Source organism: Hippocampus zosterae, chromosome 3 (assembly GCF_025434085.1).
Source record: "Hippocampus zosterae strain Florida chromosome 3, ASM2543408v3, whole genome shotgun sequence".
Taxonomy (NCBI): domain Eukaryota; kingdom Metazoa; phylum Chordata; class Actinopteri; order Syngnathiformes; family Syngnathidae; genus Hippocampus; species Hippocampus zosterae.
Window position 1 is genome coordinate 16,484,710 of NC_067453.1, and position 18,130 is coordinate 16,502,839.

General features: G+C 42.3%; 1 protein-coding gene and 2 long non-coding RNA genes across 4 annotated transcripts in view; 2 read left to right on the forward strand and 1 right to left on the reverse strand.

Annotated features, from left to right (window-relative positions):
• The first annotated feature begins 7,271 nt into the window (after nt 1-7,271).
• LOC127597341 (uncharacterized) lies at nt 7,272-8,135 on the forward strand. The gene is made up of 2 exons (XR_007961628.1): nt 7,272-7,571; nt 7,648-8,135. It is a non-coding gene; the product is annotated as an uncharacterized LOC127597341 (long non-coding RNA).
• LOC127597337 (uncharacterized) lies at nt 7,657-13,508 on the reverse strand. Its single transcript, XR_007961624.1, has 3 exons — nt 13,158-13,508; nt 13,012-13,046; nt 7,657-7,746 (listed from the first exon to the last, which is right to left on the reverse strand). It is a non-coding gene; the product is annotated as an uncharacterized LOC127597337 (long non-coding RNA).
• Nucleotides 13,509-17,914: 4,406 nt separating this feature from the next.
• Nucleotides 17,915-18,130, forward strand: part of LOC127597330 (lithostathine-1-alpha-like) — a 172,012-nt gene continuing 171,796 nt past the window's right edge. Inside the window, exon 1 of one of the 2 annotated variants that reach the window (XM_052060326.1) lies at nt 17,915-18,065. In XM_052060326.1, the coding sequence (XP_051916286.1) occupies nt 18,003-18,065 (63 nt within the window). In that variant the 5' untranslated portion in view covers nt 17,915-18,002. The remainder of the gene's footprint in view (nt 18,066-18,130) is intronic. The other variant, XM_052060324.1, reaches the window with a different exon arrangement.

The window sequence follows — 18,130 nt, forward strand, 5'->3', positions numbered from 1 at the left end:
GCAGTTGACCTTTTCCGGGTCGGCAGTGCCACAGGTGTTTATGCGCGGCTTACCCTTGGTCTTGGCGTGGTGGATTCTGCGAGGCTGCAGCCTCACCTTACTGGCGATTAGGGCGTGGTCGGTGTCGCAGTCTGCGCTGTGGTAGCTCCTCGTGTGGAGGATGGCGTTCAGGCTGGATCTTCTTGTAATTGCTAGGTCCAGCTGGTGCCAATGGTGGGATCTAGGGTGCCTCCAGGACACCTTGTGACGGTCATTGCCTGCGAAGAAGGTGTTGGTGATACAGAGGCTGTGGTGGCAGCACAGCTCGAGGAGGTGTTGGCCATTCTCGTTCAGTCGGCCAACTCCATGTGGGCCGAGGCTGTCACGTTCTGCCCGAGGCGAGGAATAGATCGCCTCGTACAGAACAAACTAAAGGGGGTGGATTCCCAGTTAAGCAGACACGGAAAGATCTTGTCAGAGAAAACAAAGAGTCTTTAATGACTTAACAGAAAGAGCCCGACAGGGAAAACTGTAACAAAAAACGCTGGTCAAATAAGGACCAGGAAATAAGGAAAGCAACCGAAAACGCTCGCTAAAAAACAAAGTGCGAGGAAGTATTGATTGGGTAATCTAGAGAAATACAATTTTAGAGGCAACGCGAATAACAAGAGTGATGGCCGTAAAGCAAAAAGGCAACGAGGCAACGAATAGTTAACAATCGAGGAAATAGCGCGAGAGAACAATGGCACGGCATGGAATTCTCCGGCAGTGAGTGGACTGCCGCAGCCTCTTAAAAAAGGAGGATAATCAGCCCAAAATTACGGACAGGTGTGCAGTTGGCGGAGGATAAAGCCCGCCCCTGCTGGCGGGTACGTGACGTGACAGAGGCAAGAGGGCCAAGCCTGCCAATCGGCCCCCACACGTGCGTTGAAGTCGCTGAGAATCAGGAGGAGTTCGGTCTTGGGGATACGTCTCACTTCATTTTCGAGAGTTTCGTAGAACTCATCCTTGGCTTCTGGGGAGGACGTCAACTCAGCCTACGCCCCGAGTTGATGTTGGCATACCCTGCTGTGGTCTTCATGCGCAGGGAGAGGAGACGGGACGTGCCGCCGGTCGGTGTTTCCACTGCGTGGAGCAGGGAGTTCCTCACTGCGAAGCCCACGCCATGCTGGCGCGGTTCCTTCTGCGGCCGACCCTGCCAGAAGAAGGTGTAGTTTTCTTCCCTGAGAGATCCACTGTCTGGCAGGCGTATCTCCTGGAGGCAGGCCACATCGATGTTCAAGCGGGCCAGTTCCTTCCCAATGATGGCGGTCTTTCTTAGGTCAGTGATCTGAGTCGGGTCGGGGGACATTCCACATAGTTCTGACGTTCCAGCTTGCTATGCGAAGTGCTGGAGACTTCTTTCTCTTGCGTGTTTTGCCTGGTGCATGGAGGCACTCGCTTTCCGGGTTTCCCCTGCTCTCTACGCACCCAGTAGAGCAGGCGAGTGTGACGGGCTAGCACCCTATTGACCGGGGGCTGCCCAGTTTGGGGCGGGCGGTAGCTAGCCAATGGAGTGCAATGACTCCTCCCACCGTCGGACGAGGCCCCTGGCGCTCCGGCTCCACGCCAATTGGCCGGAGCTCTAATGAACCGGTAACTGCCTCTTCCCGTGGTTGCTTTACGAAGTCTTGCGACTTCGGTGGAGACCACTCTCCAGTGCGCGTCGAAGGCTTGGGCGGGGGATATGGAGACACTGAGTTGCCCAGGCTGTAGTGTCCCCCTCTCGGCGTCACCGATCGTAGCCCAAGGGAGAGGATGAACCAATACACTTGGGACCGGGTCTGCTGCAGGAGTTGCCAGGGTCGCTGACTGCGTGTCTGACCCTGCCTGTCGGGGCTCCACTCTGGGTACACTGGTAGGGTGTACCAACCGTAGCCAATGCCTAAGAGGCAGACCCTGCGAGGCAGCAGGGGGATTTGAATTCAGAGTTGCCTTCTCCTAGCCTTTGTCTAAAGAGACCCAACCTACAAGGCAGCAGGTGGTTGGATTAGTGAGTGCCAGTACGTAATCCACGCGCCGGTGGGCCTGCACACTGCACCTCTCAATTAGATATAATTGAGAGGTAATTCGAGAAAGCAGCTATGATTTAAGAGGTACCAACTTGTTCAAAAAACTCAAAACAAGAACAAACATCAAGCAAAGAAGTGTATCTATCAAAGGTGTTAATCTGTGGAATAATCTCGAAACGGACCTGAAAATGAGTGAATCGCTTGCTGAGTTCAAAAACAAATTCAAAAAAATAGTACAAACAACCTACATCAATCAGAGTTAAAATGATAAATTCTAAACATTAAATATAATGATAAATCAGAACTAAGTTGATAAATAGAGAAAGGTATTGAAATATCCATTATAAATACGAGAAAATTGACACAAGAGTGCCAGGGTGTGGATTTATATAATCCCGATACAAACCAAAAGTTGTGAAAATATCACGGTTAAGGGTAAAGTATGAGCCTTAATGGAGACTTCTTTCTTCTTACTTTTTTTTCCTTTTCTGGTTGATATAAAAATGATTTATTAGATATGAACACAAAACGGGGTAGGACTAGATACGTTTTTTACTTCTTCCTACTCCCTTGAACATAATAACCGTCTTGAATAAAGACTGATTTCTTTCTTTTTACTATTTTATCTACCTTATTTTCTGTCAAATTATTACTGTATATGTTTTATGTTCAATAAACAACAACAACAACAACGATCTTCCTGTGAGCTTTGTACAGAATTTGCTAAACTTGCCAGCTCATCAAGTAGAACTGATAAACGATGTCATTTATTCCTTCATGGTAATGCAGTTTGCAAAGTTTGGAAAATTGCACATGTGCTTGCCTTGCGAAAATGGGGTGATCAAGCTTAAATAAATATAATTGACTAATCAGTGTTGAAGTGAAGGAAGGTTTCGGGTTTTAAATGTTTTTATCCAGTTTTTTATTTGATCAGTCACGACTAAATAAACATGATTCCACTTGTATCGTGCTGTTGGACGATGTTGTTGCTGTTTAGCGAACATTTGAACCTTGAATATCACATTATTCAGACACAACACCTGCCAAATGAATTGTTTCTGTTTCCATTTAAGATTTTCCAGTTTTGTCTCCTCATCCTGCTTTACCTTCGGATAGGAGCTGTTGTGCGTACGTTGCGATTTATCAACAGTTCTGCCGTAGATAAGCCGCAATCCAGACACTTCAGAAACTGTTTGGTGATATGCACATTTTCTGGTATCCCATGTCAGGCAAATATTGACTTAACATCAGTGATGTCATTGTTGGCGGTTGCGTTCGTGAGTAGAGCAATCTCAGGGAAATTCGAATTAACAGTCTGTCACGAGCAAAAAGTCCTTTCCATTACAATGTAACAAGTCTGTTCCTACTTTCCTCCAAGGTGCAGTGGGAAGACTGGAAATTATCATGCTTTCCCTCCTGTTTTACTCTGGTGACTTTTGGCATGTTTCACATATTCCTATTATATTTTCAATGTCTTTACTGCATCCAGATTTGAGAAGCATTTGGCTCCAAACATCTCACTTGCAATCCCCTCACACTTCGGTTTCATGGTCCTGGGTTGCTCCCTTGACAGTCTGGAGGAGGTGGGCAACAGAAGGATGCTAACTAAGCTAAAAGCTATGATGGCCAGTCCCTCCCACCCCGTCTAGCCCGCCCTGACAGCACTTGGTAGCTCCTTCAGCCAGAGACTGTTACACCCGCGCTGCAAGAAGAAGAGATACCAACGCTCGTTCCTACCGACTGCTGTCAGGCTGATGAATAAAAATAACAATAATAATAATAATTAAAAGATGTGAAAGACAATTGTAAATAGCACTGCGATTTATCCATTTTGTGTTTATATTGCACTTAATTGAACGGTGGTTGTTGTTGTTTTTTTTCTTCTTTCTTCTTTCTACCTACATTCTTGCTGCTGGAGGCTGTAAACTTCCCCAGTGTGGGACAAATAAAGGATATCTTATCTTATCCTATGCTCACGTTTTATGCTTTGGTTGAAATCCTCTGGGCCCAATGCGTTTTCTCAATTCTCTATTTTTGTTCTTCTTCTCTACACATATTGTTGAGTTGGCACGCGGAGTTGGTTTTTTCAATTATCGTGAGGACCTTGAATTGACACATTCTATCAAGCTCCTTTTTGAGGCATTCCTGGAGTGGAGCTGGAACTCTCCTTGATCGCTGGTTTAGCATCTTCTTTTAGTTGAATATTTTATGTGAGTGGTAGACAACCTCATCCTGTCAAAAAAAAATGACATTATAGTGCTGCCCAAGAAAGTCAATTGTACCTGTGTGTGGATTTACTGCTTTTGAGCAGTTTACCCGGTGTACTGTCTGCTCCAGATTCAATTGATTTGAGGCCATTTGGTACAATAGAAAACAGTTGGTAGTCGTCTTTGTTCTTTATTGTCACCTTGAGTATGTACTGATGTCATTTTATTTTTTTTGTTTTTGGTCCACTCAGATTCCAGCTTCGGTGTGTTGCCATGCACATATTATTTCGTCCAATGCCTTCGATACTTGGGGTGCAGGCACACACACAATGTCATCATTTTGCTACTGTTTCCTTGATTGCTTAGTGTTATTCTCTCATCGAAGTTGAACAATTAAGCAAAGCAAAACACAGTAGATTGGAAAAACAAGAGGAGTGTAAATCACTGTGATCATTTCAGCGATTCAGACTTCGAATTTGAAGGGTTTTGGTCGGCGTTCAGAATGAAATGGCTGATTTCATTGAGGGTCCAATGCTACCGTCATCCCCTGAAGCAAAGGCTTATTTTTGGCTTCGGTTGTGGTGCTGGCTGTTTTTAACATCTGTGTGGCTCCTCGGGCTCGGCTATTGGATGCCTTCTTCCACAGAGGTCATCCCCTTCAGTAAGAGGGCTTTGGACTGAATCGCCGTCCTGCTGCAGCCACAAAAGCCTTCCCCGGAGGACTTTTGGCAGCCTGGCGGCAGTGAACGGCGACCCATCTCGGTTGGTGACTCCGCCATGGACGCTGACTCCCCCAGACCCACACACAACGCTGTAAAACAACCAACGTGACCACCTGACTGAGGCTTTATGCAACACGATGTATCCAGGGGTCGCCGCTGCCCAACAAGCATTGTGGAGCCAGTAAACCAGTGCACCACTCTGGCTTGTTATTTATTTACGTTTTTTTTTTAATACACTTAGACATTCTTGGATGTGACGACTGTGGTATGAAATCTTTGGTTCTGTCGTATCTGCTGTGAAATCTGAGCAGATGGTTTTACTTTTTTAGTAATGAAGGTTGATTGCGGTTGATCATCTGCTCCCTTCAACAGTGGCACCAGAAGCTTGACCCCATTTAAAAGCTGACTTGTCCTGATGGTATGTCAACTTCCAAACGGCCACACCTGTAAGAAATGTTTGTAAACAGTGTGCTGTTAATCATAATATCATAATAATCATAATATCATATGATAATATCATATGACCTGCATGAAAAGTGTGGTATTTTCAAAACACAATAACCATGAATCATAACACGAGGAATGTCCGATCTGGCTGCAACACTCTTTTGTTGCTATGGGAACGTTGGTATGGTAACGTGCCTTCAAAATAAGATGCAGTACAAATACACAGTGAATTAAAAAATACGACTCACCATCGCCGCATATTATGCAGAGTGAGCTTGGTGCGTGGGAATCTCCCGTTGAAATAAATCCATATTTTAAGTAATATTCCTGATGCTGTCGATTAAATGTCGCCTTCTTTTTCTTGAAAGTCGTAGGCTCCTCTTATGTCTCCAGGCTGGGCCTTTCCCCCTTCCCAAAGAAACTTTCCAAAGACATTAGTTTTTTACTAATTTTGCTAGCTCCCGGGTTTTCATTTTCATATCACGTGACTGAAAAGCGCGCCTTGACCTACGTCAAGAGTGACATACTGTAGATGGATGTCACAAAGAATCCGGTAATTTTTCAGATTTTGAAATGAATAAAACTGAAGTAATTGAAGTTGAAGTCCAGAGCCCAGGGGTTGGGGACCACTGACGTAGAAAATTGAGGAGCCACCCTGTGCCGCCACTGCAGACTTAACACACGCCCACTTTCTTAAGAAGCCAGCGTGACACCCGGCAAGCGTATCCAAGAAAGCGGCACAATGAGCACTTCGGACCGACCATTCAGCAGCTGTTTATCTGTGATCATCATTTCTCATAGGACTGCCTGGTGAACCGTGTACTGCCTAAAAGTGGAGTGGCCGAGAGATCATACCTGAAAAGTCTCAACTCAAATGAACTTTATTTATATAGCACTTTCAAACAGCCATCGCTGCACACAAAGTGCTGTACATGGAGCAACTAACATATACAACAGTAAAGCAAAGCAACAAATCAGTAACAAAGACAAACAAAGAAAAATACAAACTATAAATATCAGTATGACATTTACATCTCACCATCTAACAGAGAACAAGACAGTCCATGCTGAATAAGGCTTGTGAGGTTTGAAAAGTAAGATGTAAAGTTACCTTTGCAGTTGTGATATTGGATTGATAGAATTTTGAGGATTACAGTGATTCCATTTATATGCTGAAAGGTGAAATGTGCATGTCATGTCTGTGTCACATGACACATCATAATGGACATCATGAGCGATTCAGGAAGTCATGTAGCCAAACAAAACAAAACAAAGAACCATTATTTCTTCTATTATGTCTTTGCCAAACAGGTTTCGGACCTGAATGAGTCACTGGGAAATTAACTCCGACTAATAAAGGAACATTTTGTCTTCCGAAAATTGTAGGCGAGTCAGGAAGCACTGTCATCTGTCATTAGGTCAGAATTTTTCTATATTTAGGAAAAACAGCAACCACGTCGGTAACCGAGCATGCCGTCTTGTATTGTGTGGCCACAAATTCTTACACCACAACACAAACTGCTTCCATCTCATTTTTTGTGTTCAGAAACCCGCATATTTGGAAAGTACTGTCGTAAACCTTCCTTCCAATTTCCTTCAAAACAAAACTGACACAGGTGGTTCTTTGTTCGGGTGTAAACAGTGTTGCCACAGTTACTTTGAAAGAGTTACTTTGAAAAAGAAACCGAGTCACTTTACGCGCTAAAAAAGTAAAAGTAATCCGTTACTTCACCAATTCCATGGACTTGATTTTAAAAATAGTCAAGTGAGATGACAAATTTCTTGTTCTGTTCAGCAGATGCTGATTACCCTGGTGAGCAAAATTGACACCCAATTTTGTCACTGAACTTCAGGCTACATTTTTTTATCTATATTTGTTTACATTTAAAACAATTATTTCCATCCATAGATTATTTTAATTAAAAATATATATTTTTTTATGGATTTTACTGCACGTAAATGGGCTACTACTCGTCAAATAATACACACTGCTGCAACCGGGAAGCGATTAATGTTAACGGCCTCTGGTGGTGATAGATCGCAAGAGGGAGGAGGCCGAGAGATAAACTGATACTCGGCCACACAACACAAACTGCTTCCAAATAAATTAGATTTCATGTTGAACATAGACCCATCGGACTCATTGAATGGGTTATGTGGAAAATGTAAAAAGAAAGAAAGAAAGAAAGAAAGAAAGAAAGAAAGAAAGAAAGAAAGAAAGAAAGAAAGAAAGAAAGAAAGAAAGAAAGAAAGAAAGAAAGAAAGAAATACTTACAATCTATGTTCATATGTTTACATCACGTGACTTCATCCTCCTGTTGATTGAAGGGTGAACGAGCGCTGTTGGCAAAAGGTCATGCGGAATGTCATGGTCATCATCTTTTGATATTGAGACCGAAATGAAGATCGAAGTAAAAGTTCTAAGAAGCCAATAGGTGCCCGGTTTTGAAAAAGAAGAAAAGACAAGGAGAAAAAGGCAAAAGAAAAAAGTATGCAAATTTCGGTGAGTGATGTGAGTGACAGGGGGCTATTTATGAGCCTCTTGCTAATCTGTGCGATGCCACTGAAGACGGCTGTATTTTCCATCTAGATTTGCAGCACTAGCAATGACTAAAATTGAGGCATCATGTCGTGCAAGTAATTTCACCCATAGGCAACCTAATTTAGTTTGTGTTTGCAACATCAGTGCAAAGTGACACAGATGTCCTGACTGTGGACTTTTTTTTTTTTAATTCCTACACGCTACATGCTAAGTTAAATCATTTCTAGTACATGGTGTTTTGTAAGTACATGTGGAATAACTTAAATAATTTGTCGTGTGTTATTTTTAACCAATCGGATGTTAATAAAATATGTATAATGGTCATTTTATTTGCTAACTGATCCATACACTTCTTGCTTGGCTCTCAACGAAGGCGGACACTTTTGCTCCCATCCCCACCCCCACGATTCCCTGCTCGCCATTCAGTCCATGTGCTGTCTTTTGTCTAACGTTCCTAAAAACAAACATGGAACTGGTTGGCTGGTCTCTCGATGCCATCGATAAAATGTTCTCGACGAGAAGAGCAGGCAGTGGGGAGCCTATTTGCCCCTCAGGGACTCTTGCTGGTGGGTACACCCTAGAGCCCTGGAGGAGGTGGACAATGATGTGCCTGTCAACACTGTCCGTTGAGGATGTGGAAGACATCTACATTATCGGCCTTCCGATAGTAGGTATGCTGCTGTTTGGTGTTAGCGTTTCCTGATATTTCGAAAAATTCAACCGACGGGAGCGGCTATACTGGAAGAGGCTGCCGGTCTAAGGATGGCAAAGTGCGGATGTCCAACACTCAGACTCAGACTGCGCTCAACCACAAACTGATGCGGCTTTGGAATGGCACTGCAAAATGGGCATCAACTTGGTGAAACTGGAATTCGTGCTCAAATATCGAAAGAAGTCACGGATTTGGCTGATCGACGCCATTTGAGAGACACAAGCCAAGGACTTCAAGGCTGTCTGGAATTCTTGGGCTGCCTGCTACCAAAAACAACATCTGCTATCTCGACCTCCCCCTGATGAAAGTACACGTGGAAGCTAGTGCCCGACCATCAACCCCGCCTTCTTGGTCATAGTCTGATAAGCCAGGACCGTCTCCATGAGATGACCTTGACGTAGCAGCTAGGCCTGTCACGCACACACAACCAGACGATCACACGCGCATACACTCCCTTGTATCACCGCCTTCATTGTTCATGTCTTGTGAGCTGTTGTAATTGTCATATGCTTATGCGGGAGTTTTTTGCCTAACTCAAACTATCCTCAAATGAGGATAGTTCGAGCGTGGGTTTTTTTCTCCCCCTCTCCCTCCCCTGTGGTTTCTTCCGACTTTCGGGGTTGAGTGAACGCTGGCGTGTCTGGCTGCCGCGTCTGGCTGCCGCGTCTGGCTACCGCTGCTCAACCCGTTCTGTGTTTTATTGTTGTTGTTCCTGATTGTAAAGTGTCCTTAGGTGTCTTGAAAGGTGCTTATTAATACAATGGATTATTATTATTATTATTACTGTATGTAAGATGTCAGTGTGATTATATATTATATCTTAATTGTAAATTCAAGGGAAATTCTGAAATATTTTGGTGGTTCTGGAGCACACACTGGCCAAAATGAGGAGTCAGACACTTGTACAGCAGTCACAAACTGTCATGATTTGGTTTAGGGACCAACAGGTGGCACTGTAGGGCTCCGCTGGCAGCTGCACACCTGTTGGTCATAACTAATTAGGGCTTTAAAAGGACTCCCTGCCCGAACATTTAGTATCGGGTAATTGTTGCTATTGATACTGTCATGCTTTGTTGCTTGCTGTTGCTTCTTGCTACTTTCATGTTTGTTTCAGTCATGTTTAGTTCATTGTTTCGTTCCACCACCACCTAGCTACGTGACACAAACATGGTCCTGGAGTCTGATGAGGAGCTGTTTACATCTTCTGCATGTTCGTTGCAGAACTCCTCAAGTCTGTGTGTGTGTGTGTGTGTGCTTGCGTGCACGAGTGTGTGGGTGGTGCATGTGTGCTTTTTGCATTTAAAAAAAAAACTTTTGTAAGCTATAATACTGTAAATAAAATGCATAGCCATGATAACACGGTTTTCTTATTATTTTAAATGTCTCAATTCAAATTCCCACCAAATCCTGGGCTTGAGTATGAGCCTCTTCCTGTTGGTCCTACTAATTGGTCTTCCGAACAGAATTCAATGTCGACGCTATTTCAGGGCCCTCAGTAAAAAAACAAACAATAAAACCATTGACAAGGGTAACAGCAATTATACTACTACTGCTTCTCCGAATGCTTCTCATCCTCAAACTGCACCTCATCTTTACTTTTGGAGTTTCAAAGTTGTGGAGTGTCAGTCGTCAATCCGCCAGCAAAAATGGGAGTCAGTCGGTGACGGACCCACTGAGCATCTGTCCGTACTGACGGGCAGGTGACAACAGGGGTAAATGCTCACCTTTGCTGATGAGCCTATCCCAACTGGCAGGGGACAAGCTAATCGTGGGGCACACATCGCCGAACAACCATCCACGCTCACAATCACACCTAAAGGCAACTTCGAGTGTTCCATGAACCTACCATGCATGTTTTTGGAATGTAGGAAGAAAATGGAGCACCCGGCGAAAGCTTATGCAGGCACAGGGAGAACATGCAAACTCCACACAGGAAGGCCTGGTATCAAAACCTGCAGGCCCAGAGATGGTCATGGAAAACATGGAAATTAGTTTCAAATAGCCGTCGACGCACAGCTCACAAGGAGTGTGTGATATCTACTTTTTCATATTCATGTTGGTATGTTTAAGGAATCCCGATCTAGTCATGTAGTAACGTGCACTTCTCTCGAACATGCCATCTTTAATACAGTATACTGGGCAGTTGTCTTTTGCCTCTCTTGTGGGGTGAAAAAGGGAAATCAGCCTGCCATGCATGTTTTTGGAATGTGTGAGGAAACTGGTGTACCCGGGGAAAACCCACGCAGGTACGGAGTTAACATGCAAACTCCACACAGAGAGGCCCGATGCCGGAATCAAACCTGCACTTCTACGCTGTGAGATCGCCACACTAAACACTGGACCACCGGGCTGCCAGCCTTTTTAATATTTACAATCATTTTGGACAGTACGGGCCATTTTTTGGCCACAAAAACAGAGCAAGATAATAATTTTGTACCGTATTGGGTAAAGACAATTAGCTCAAATGGACGACCATTCCACTATTTGTCTGTTAAATCAAGGTTCTACTGTTGTTTATAATTATATATTTGATTATTTATTTCAAGAAAGAAAGAAAGAAAGAAAGAAAGAAAGAAAGAAAGAAAGAAAGAAAGAAAGAAAGAAAGAAAGAAAGAAAGAAAGAAAGAAAGAAAGAAAGAAAGAAAGAAAGAAAGAAAGAAAGAAAGAAATATAAAAAGAATGAAGGAAGTTGCTTGGATTTTTGTTCGTTTGTGTCCCCTTTCAGACACGGCACAAATCAGATACCAGGAAGGGAATCTGAAAAACAGACTAATTATTGTGATGAAGGATCAGGGACTTTTACGTCATAATTGATGATACACCCATCATCATGGATCTAACATTCAGTCAGTGAGAAAAAAGTATAGAACAATACCTTCTACAATGAAGACAATTATGCTTGTTTTGTTGGTATGTAATATATCTGGTTCAACGAGCTTCTTCCTTTTAGCGTCAATGTATTGTCAGCCTGCATGCCATGTTCCAGTGCCCATTTTCACAGCACCGGTACTTTTTAATCTGGTTGATTCTGCAGAGTATACGGGACTTAAACTGTACAAATATTAAGATATTTATGATAATAATAAAATGTGCCGCTGTGCACTAGCTAAAACGATATACTTTTTAAAAACATTTTTTGCCAAGCTGAATTAACATTTGAGATTCTCAGGCCACATCTGCTGCCTTAGTTCGAGTACAGGGGTCGGTAACCTATGTCTCGCGAGCCAAGTGTGGCTCTTGATGATTGCATCTGGCTCGCAGATAAAGCAAAATATTCTCGCTTGTTTAATCCATCGATATTTCACTGCTCACGTTCTGTTCAGGGCTGCATTTGGCGGCAGGAGCAATTTTAATTGGATGATACTGGCCTTTGTTAGCCGTTGCTGGGTCAACAGGTTCATGCCCCCTTTTGAATCAGCCGGGTCGGTCTTTAACTCAAAACTAATCCTTTGACGAATAAGATGGCAAAAAGAACGAACGGACCAAAGGATTCGCCTTTGTAGAGAGAACAGATTATGCGGTGTGTCTAATTTGCAATGACAAAATACCATAGATGAAACGGTCGAATGTAAAGCGGCACTTTGACACGCCCCATGCTGTGTTCGCATCAAAATACTCAGAAAGGAAGCTTGCAAGCTACTGAGCAGGGTGCAAGCTAGTCAGCAGCAACTTTGCATATGGATCCGGCAAGCTGACTTTCATTCCGATAGTTTTGCTGGATTTTTAGCAATTGTGAGGAACAGAAAACCATTCACATTAATGATGAGTATTATCACAAAATTATTTTAAAGAATACATTTAGAGGCTTATTATACCGACATTTTGTTGAATTCACTTTTAAAATACAGTTTCATAAAATAAAATTTAAAAATCCTCGTCTCACCCCTCAGGTGGTGTCCGTGCCCCATTCAGCTCGGGTCCTCTACCAGAGGCCAGGAAGCTTGAGGGTTCTGCGCAGTATCCTTGCTGTTCCCAGCACTGCACATTTCTGGACTGAGATGTCCGATGTTGTTCCAGGGATCTGTTGCAACCACTCATCTAGTTTGGGGGTCACTGCCCCGAGTGCTCCGACGACCGCAGGCACGACTGTCACCTTTACTTTCCAGGCTCTCTCCAGCTCCTCTCTGAGCCCTTGGTATTCCTCTAGTTTCTCGTGTTCCTTCTTTCTGATGTTTCCATCACTTGGGACCGCTACATCCACTACAACGGCTTTCCTCTGCCCTTTATCGCAAACCTCAAATATGGTTGGATTGCTAAGACAATCGTTTTTAAACAAAAAACAAATTATACTCATGCTTTCAGTCAATTTAGCTTGTCCTAAGCTGTAACATTTTATAAATAAACAACTTACCTCAGAGGTTTTTTGCAACTGTCCCTCTCTTGCAGCTAAAACAGTAATACAAATTCTCAATTAAATATACCTCAACAGACACATAATCAGCATAAACAGTAATTTAAAAAAAAACGTTCTTAGCTCAAAATGATGTTTTCCCTTACAATATTTGAGGTGTCTGGTTCACGGCACAACTTCTTCACGTGTTGCCCATGTCTGTCCCCAGTTTCCCTACATTGGTGAAACATAAACTTGAAATGAGCTTTCAGTCCTGATACCAATGTATTTTGCCATTCGTTCTTTTCGTTTGGGACTCTTTTTTTGAGTCACAAAAGTCACCAATACTGGTGATGAAGAATTGGTCCTCTTTTTAGCATTGCATTGTGATCACAACTCAAGATTGAGTTTCGGGAAGATATTTGACATTCTTGGCAAAGAGGTTGGAAGGAGGTGTCCACAATTAAAGCATTCATTTTGTTCCCACTGTGTTTGGCTTCTTTAATTAACTTCCTTACCAGACTATAATGTAATGTAACCAGTAATGTAATCACTTCCTCGTTTTTGAATGATTACACACCGTTGACAAGTGAGCTGTCCTTGTTACCTTGTAACATGTCATAAACAAGATAACAGATCAGGCTGGTTTGTGAGAACGTATTAAAAATAGTATTTTGGTTTTCCCCCCAAGCACAGTCCCTCTAAGGTGGGGAAAAGAAGACAGATGAAAAAGGCAAGGTTAATCTTGCCAAAGGGAGGGCGGAGGTCTTAGTTTGTTTGTCAGGTTTTATTGCTACAAATGTTGTATGACAAGGTGTTGTACAGTTGAGTTGAGAGTGTGTGAGCATGAGTTCAGCTCTAAATTGTGCTGCCCCCACCAGATCCCCGGTGGTCAACTTAACAGTCTATAGTGTGATTGGAAGTGTGAATGGTTGTTCGTCTATGTGTTCCCTGCGATTGGCTGGCAACCAATTCAGGGTGCACTCTGCCTGCAGCCCCAAGACAGCTGAGATCGGCTCCAGCACACCTGCTACCTTACGTGAACATAAACGGCTTGGACGATAATAAATTAGCTTTGCGAAAGCACTATACAAGTCATTCACAAACACGACAATGAAACTGAAATGTGTACTGTATTTGTTTTTGAAATTGATTCATGGAAAATGTTCTTTTGCTGCTATGCACAATGTGAATTTGAAAAGTAACACCTTTGATAAGAGAAAAACGAAACCAAGTGTTCATTCGCTATATTGCTTATGTCATTCGCTGTCATATGCTTATGCTGCAGTTTTTTTGCCTCACTCAAATTATCCTCAAAATGAGGAATGAGGGTAGTTCGAATGTGGGTTTTTTTGTCCCTCTCTCCCTTCCCTGTGCTTTCTTTCTGACCTTCGGGTTGAGTGAACGCTGGCGCGTTTTGGCTGCCATTGCTCCACCCGTATTGTTTTGTGTTTTTTGTTATTGTAAAGTGTCCTTGGGTGTCTTGAAAGGCGCTTATAAATAAAATGTATTATTATTATTATTAATATTATATTGTCATATTGTCATTGTTGTGATATTGTGATTTCTTCACTGGTGGGTTGTGGACCCCTTTTATGTGGGTTGCAGCCTATTGGGGAAAAAAATTAAATGCATTTGGATAAAGATTTTTTCACAACAGTACTGAGGCATACCATGTGCCCACATACAATATTTGGTAAGCGTCAAGAAATGTTACTCACCTGTCCTGTAGTCACTAGCTCCTCTGTAAACAAATACGGAGGAGCTCATGCTTTGGTTCACGGATGCCCTGGCGAGCAATATGTTTTGGATGGTTTGTCTAACACAGTTGAAACCGAGTATAAAAAGGTAGCATATTATACATGTATTTTTAGAGGCTATTTTTCAACAAACACACAAACGAAAAAAAATGCATGATCGTTCTTAAGTTCTATAAAATGGTTCATGACTTTGCAACAATCGGAATCTCAAAGTGGATCCCAAAGTTAACCTGCAAATACAGTACATGCTCCTCAAAACAAGAAAGTTGCATCTCAAATGTAGTCATTGCTGAGCAAGACTATCCATCCATCCTTCCATCCATTTCTAATCCGCTTATCCTCACAAGGGTCATGGGCATGCTGGTGTCTATCCCAGCTGTCTTCAGGCAAGAGGCAAGGGAACACTCTGACAACCATCCGCACTCACATTCACACCTGGGGACAATTTGGATTGTGCCATTAACTTACCATGCAGGTTTTGGGAATGTGGGAGATAACCGATCCAACACTGCACCTCTGCACTGTGAAGCAGACGTGCTAACCGCATCGCTCTAAGCAAAAGTCCTCAAAACAAAAAAGTCATTTGAGCCTTTTTTTAACTATTTTTTTTACTCATTCATGTATTTATTTATGAATCATCTTTCTTGCGAAAGAAAGTAAGAAACTTGTTCTGTTGCTGTCGTATGTCCCTCAACACTTTTACCTCATAATTACTGATACACCGTCATCATAAGTCTTTCCCTGGCTCAGAGACAAAGGATGGAATGCCACCTATCCTCAAACAATTGTGCTTGTTTCTTTGGTATGAAACTAAACCAGCTGAATTGTCTTCAGGTTATTAAGTGTACTTGTGTTGTGTGTCCTGTTTCGAGTGGGCTTTTTTCTTTTTTTTCAAAGTTTTTCATTTAGTTTGTCTTCCACAGTCAATTTAGTGTTTTAAAATATAAAATGTAAGTATGTAGAAAACACAGCCCACTTTTATTTGACACATCGTTTTTAGAGTACCTGTCATCTCTGGAACAAAAGCAATTGTTTTTATTCTAACAATTTTTTATTATTCGACCTGAAAAACCTTCAAAGCAAAAATAAGCGTGCTCTCAGCATTCACAGCCGCACTACAAACAACAAAATTGTCCCTTATTGTGCAAATGATCACAACATAAAAATGCGTTTCTAATTTTGAAGAAATGTTGCCTTTAATGCTTTACCCTATTAAACTTCCGTTTCATTTATTGAGGCACATAAAAAATACATTACAACACAACAAAAACAAATGTAGATGCAAGAAATGGGGGGAGAAAAATGACAGTGATGCCAAGGAAGCTCCCCAAATCCTCAAGAGGCTTGACTAGTGGCGCTACCTTAAATCAGTTTACAAAACCAGACCAAAAAAAAAAGCAATCAAGTATAAAATGAGAAGCATATACAAAAACAATAATTAAGAAAAGTCAATGTGAGTTTATTCATTCAGCAATTATGTATGTAACGGACCTTTCATGATCTTGAGGAAAACCGCAAAATGGTCTTCTAAATTGGAACGAAGTCATCCGTGAGTTTCATTGCGGGGGACAAAGCTAAAAAGCTTTTCATGTTAGGTTAGCTGTGACCTTAATTATTTGCTGTTAAAAAAAATTAAAAATCTGAAAATCTGAAATGCATGAGACAGTGAGGTGTACCCTGACAAGACGTGCATGCCTGGAGGGAGCTGACTGGAAGACACAAGGCACCTTCCTGCCAAGAACAAGTGGAAACAAAAACCTAGCGAGCAAAAAAGTCATGAAAAAAGGGATCCACAGAGAAGAATCAAAACAAAATAACACAGACACATGTCGGGACAGCGAGATATTTACCCTAGTGGCGTTAGAAAATGTTGTCACGTGATGCAGGAAGACATGCTTACTGGCAGTTTTTAAATTATTTTATATCTACGGCCTCAAAGTGTTTGCCATGGAAACATTGACTGTAATTATGCCCTTACATCCCCTTGCGTCTGTGTTTGTGTGTGTTAATGACGCGTTCAGGCTTATGCCTGGTACACACATAAGGGGTTTCAAAAACTTTCACTATTTTTTATCAGGGACAGACATCACACGTAGATATAAAATCAGGTATTTAACAGTGTTGATTGTATTGTACTAATTATAATGCCATATGGCAAGTAGTCCCAACTTTTTTACAGGCCCTGTTACATTTGTACAAGCGAGCTAGCGAGCGAGAGACTTGCGTCCGAATTCTTGCCAACCGAGCAAAGCTTTCACAAGATTACGTGACTTTTTCAATCCCTTCAGCAACTGTTTGTCCCAAAACTAGACTAACCAATGACAACAGTGATCCGAAATATCAGGAACTTTCTTATTTTCTGCACAGTGTAGGGAAGAGGGCCAAGAAGATTTGACCTGTTCATATGCCAAGCTACAGTTTCATATTCTGTACGTCTTGGGTGCATTAAAAGTCGTCACTGTATCAATTTATTCATCACTGTCAATAAATTAATGATAGTATTTGGAGTCCTAATATGCTAATATGAGTTGGACACATAGCATTATATTGAAACGAGACGATATGCTTTGTCTGAGGACATTAAAAATCATAGAGACACAGTTGAGGTTAGCATGTTGGCTCGGCTATCGGCAAGCATGCCAGTTTCTCACGCAGCTCCTTTGTAAAATATTTTGCCCACCCCACATTTTGAGTCTTCATCACCCAGGGTGCATGTTTTTGGAGTTTCTGGAGTACCCAGAGGAAACACACGCAAGCGCGAGGAGAAGATGCAAACCCCACACAGGAAGGCATGTGAGGCTGACGTGCCAACTTGTTGGCATGGCACCATGACAGACTAATGACAAAAATATCCCTCATCTGTACAGGAAATGGTTCAGATGAGTACAGTTGCTCACTCTGGGCCAAAACCAGAACAAAGGCAGAACAAGCCAAATAATCTTTTTTCTTTTCTTTTTTCAATCGCAAATTAATTTGTAATTGTCTGACTTGATCTGACATGTCACGTGACCTTGTATGACTGAAAACCCAACACATAAAAGGGCTTGTCATTACTGTCCTCAGTATCAAACATCGCGACTCCAAAGGTAAGCTTTACATCCTACTTTCCAAATTTCAATTTCATGTCTTTCTTTCAACGTTTCCTGCGTTCTTGTTTCACGGGCTTAAATGAAAATGAAATGCTGATGTGTTTGGGTTTGTTTGTTTTGTTGTGTGTGTTCGAAATCTAAAGTATATTTCAATGTCATACAGATGGCATTTGCTCTTCATTCGTTGTTCCTCCTTTGCGGGATCAGTGGACTCTTGACTGGAGTCGTAAGTCAAAATCTCACCCCGCCGACTGAAATCAATATAGATTTATAATGGTGTCTGATATACGG